The sequence below is a fragment of the Pongo pygmaeus genome, chromosome 4 (genome assembly GCF_028885625.2).
Source record: "Pongo pygmaeus isolate AG05252 chromosome 4, NHGRI_mPonPyg2-v2.0_pri, whole genome shotgun sequence".
Lineage (NCBI taxonomy): Eukaryota > Metazoa > Chordata > Mammalia > Primates > Hominidae > Pongo > Pongo pygmaeus.
In genome coordinates, this window is record NC_072377.2 from 69,492,582 (window position 1) to 69,495,741 (window position 3,160).

The 3,160-nt window shown below is 42.8% G+C and overlaps 1 protein-coding gene across 1 annotated transcript; it reads left to right on the plus strand.

Moving 5' to 3' along the window:
- The first annotated feature begins 813 nt into the window (after nucleotides 1-813).
- LOC129036635 (uncharacterized) lies at nucleotides 814-2,803 on the plus strand. Its single transcript, XM_054488034.1, is given in 6 exon segments — nucleotides 814-843; nucleotides 845-1,099; nucleotides 1,101-1,641; nucleotides 1,644-2,234; nucleotides 2,237-2,376; nucleotides 2,378-2,803. Coding segments are annotated over 6 exon segments (1,983 nt in total).
- Nucleotides 2,804-3,160: the final 357 nt, after the last annotated feature.

The window sequence follows — 3,160 nt, forward strand, 5'->3', positions numbered from 1 at the left end:
CAGCTGCCTAATATGTAAGAAAACTAATAAACAGGCCCTAAGGAAACAACCTTTTGGGGGCAGAAGCCCCAGATTAAGGCCATTTCAAAGTATTCAAGTTGACTATGCTGAAATGCCCCCACTAAGTCACCTTAAATACCTAATAGTAATAGTAGACCACCTCACTCATTGGGTGGAAGCCATTCCCCTCCCCATTGCAACAGCTAATAATGTGGTTTAAGTATTACTAGAGAACACAATACCTTGGTTCAGGCTACCAGAAAATATTGACTCAGACAATGTGACTCATTTCACTGCAAATATCATTAAAGGGCTTACTCAAGCTTTAGGAATCAAATGGGAGTATCATACCCCCTGGCATCCATCCTTGTCAGGAAGAACAGACAGGATGAATCAGACTTTTAAGAATCATCTAACTAAGTTAATTTTAGAAACTCTATTACCCTGGACTAAGTGTCTCCCCATCGCTCTAATCAGGATTGGAACTGCCCCTCGAAAAGATGTTGGCCTATCCCCTTAGGAAATGCTCTATGGGTTACCATACTTAAGCTCCACTAGTGATATTCCCACTTTTGAGACCAAAGATCAAGTCCTTAGGAACTATACACTTGGTCTATCTTCTACTTTATCTTCCTTTAGGACTAAAGGTCTCTTAGCGCAAACCCCACCTCTTGAGTTTCCAGTCCATCAGCACTGGCCCGGAGACTACGTCCTCATTAAGAGCTGGAGAGAACAGAAACTTGAACCGTCTTGGGAGAGACCATATCTAGTGCTCCTAACAACTGAAACTGCAGTCTGAACCACTGAGAAAGGATGGACCCATCACACCTGAGTCAAGAAAGTGACCCCCCCCCCCCCATCCAGGGTCATGGGCTATAGTCCCAGGAGAAAATCCTACCAAACTAAAGCTAAGGAAAGTTTAACTCTCTTTCGTTTATTCTATTACTCCTTCTTTCCTTGTTCTGTTGCTAGCCACCTCATTATTAATGTAACTAGATCAGACTCACCCCAAACCATTACCTTTGATGCTTGTTTAGTTATTTCTTGTGGGGATCTCCAAAGCCAGAGACAGCTTGCAGCAGCAGAGAAATATCTCTGCCCCATCCACAGCAGATGCTTCTAAATTGTTTAAGTACCTGTTTTGTCATACTTGGGAATATGTCATTTGGACCACTCAATGTCAAGACTGGGTCCCCTCAGAGGATTTCCCACTAGCAGTTCTAAAGCCCTATAACCATTTTACTAGAGGAAGTGCCCCTCCCAATTGTCAACATAACCAATGTAACCCGGTGCAAATTTCCATCACCACCCCAATTCTCCAAGATTCCTCCCCTACCCTAAACTGTTTTTATGGTATGGGAGCAGATGTAACAGGAAAAGACCCTATAGGTTTCTTCAAGTTGCACCTCATTACATCCTCATCCCTCACATTTCCACCTCTATCCTCTTCTAAACCTGCTGACCAGACCACTGTCTCTTCTCCACCTAATGACAAAACCAACGTAGCTATTGTAGAGGTTAAAAATTTAAAACAAACACTGACAATTGAAAAAGGATACCACGATGCAAATGCCTGGATGGAATGGATTGAATATTCTGTTTGCACTCTAAATAAAAGCGACTGTTACGCTTGTGCGCATGGTAGCCAGAGGCCCAAGTTATCCCCTTTCCACTTGGATGGTTTTCTGACTAGCCGGGCATGAGCTGTAAGGTGGCATTTTTCCAAGACCCCACAGCCTGGGGTAATGAATTCTGTCGAATTCTCTCTCTGCTATTCCCTGAAGTTCAACATCCTGCAGGTCAGCTCCTGAGGGCCATCCAGCCTCCATCTCCAGACACCAATTTTACTTCATGTCTCTCACTACAGGGACAACATTTGGCATTTCTTGGAGACTTGAAGGGATGCAGTGAGTTTAAATCTTTCCAATAGTTTACAAATTAGTCCGCCCTTGTTCATCCCCATGCTGATGTATGGTGATATTTTGGTGGACCTCTACTGGACACTCTGCCAAGTAACCGGAGAGGCACTTGGGCTCTAACTCAATTGGCCATCCATTTCACCCTGGCATTTCATCAACCAGAAAAAGGGAAACCACACCACCATAAAACGAGAGAGGCCCCTCATGGATCTTTCAACTGTCATGTTTATATAGATGCAATTGGAGTCCCACAGCAGGTACCTGATAGATTCAAAGCCCAAGACCAAATAGCTGCAGGATTTGACTCATTATTTCCATGGCTATTAATAAAAATGTAGATTGGATAAATTACATCTATTATAACCAGCAGCGACTAATTAATTACACTAGGGATGCTGTCAAAGAATTAGCCAAACAATTAGGGCCTACTAGCCAGATGGCTTGAGAAAACAGAATGGGCCCTAGATATGATATTAACAGAAAAAGGTGGAGTTTGTGTTATAATAGGAACCCAATGCTGCACCTACATTTCCAACAATACAGTCCCTGATGGAAAAATTACCAAAGCTTTATAAGGTCTTACCTCCTTATCAAATGAATTAGCCACAAATTCTGGGATAAACAACCCTTTCACAGGATGGTTAGGGAAATGGTTTGGTAAATGGAAAGGATTCATGGCCTCTATTGTAACTTCTCTTACAATCGCAATAGCTGTGTTTATTCCTGTTGGATGCTGCATCATACCCTGCATTCGTGGACTAGTCCAAAGACTTATAGAAACAGCTGTTACCAGTAGCTTCCTTAGTTCTTCCCGATCTTATACTAATAGATTATTTCTCCTGGAAGAACAACAAAGCTGAGTCATGTTAGGTAAGTTTGAATAACAAAATGTGTAAATTCAAGACGGGGAAATTGCTGTTAAGAACAAACAGTTCCTCTTCAAAGGGTTTCAGTTCCTGGTTCTGTGTTCTATTCTAAAAGGTAATCGTAACCATTCATCTATCAGCCCTCCCTATCTCTGCTATGCCCAAACACCCCAAGATGTACCATACCTGTCCTTCCTGTCAAACACCCCTTGCCTCCTTTGATGATGTCAACAGTAGCCAATCGGAATTAGCCTAGATTGTGTGGTCTGACCCCAGTCCACAGCAGGAGAACACAGGAACAGGGCTTGCGTTAGGGATAAAAAAACTCCTGCTCTCCTTTGTTTTGTGTGCTCTTCCTTTCCTCTGCCTTGTATG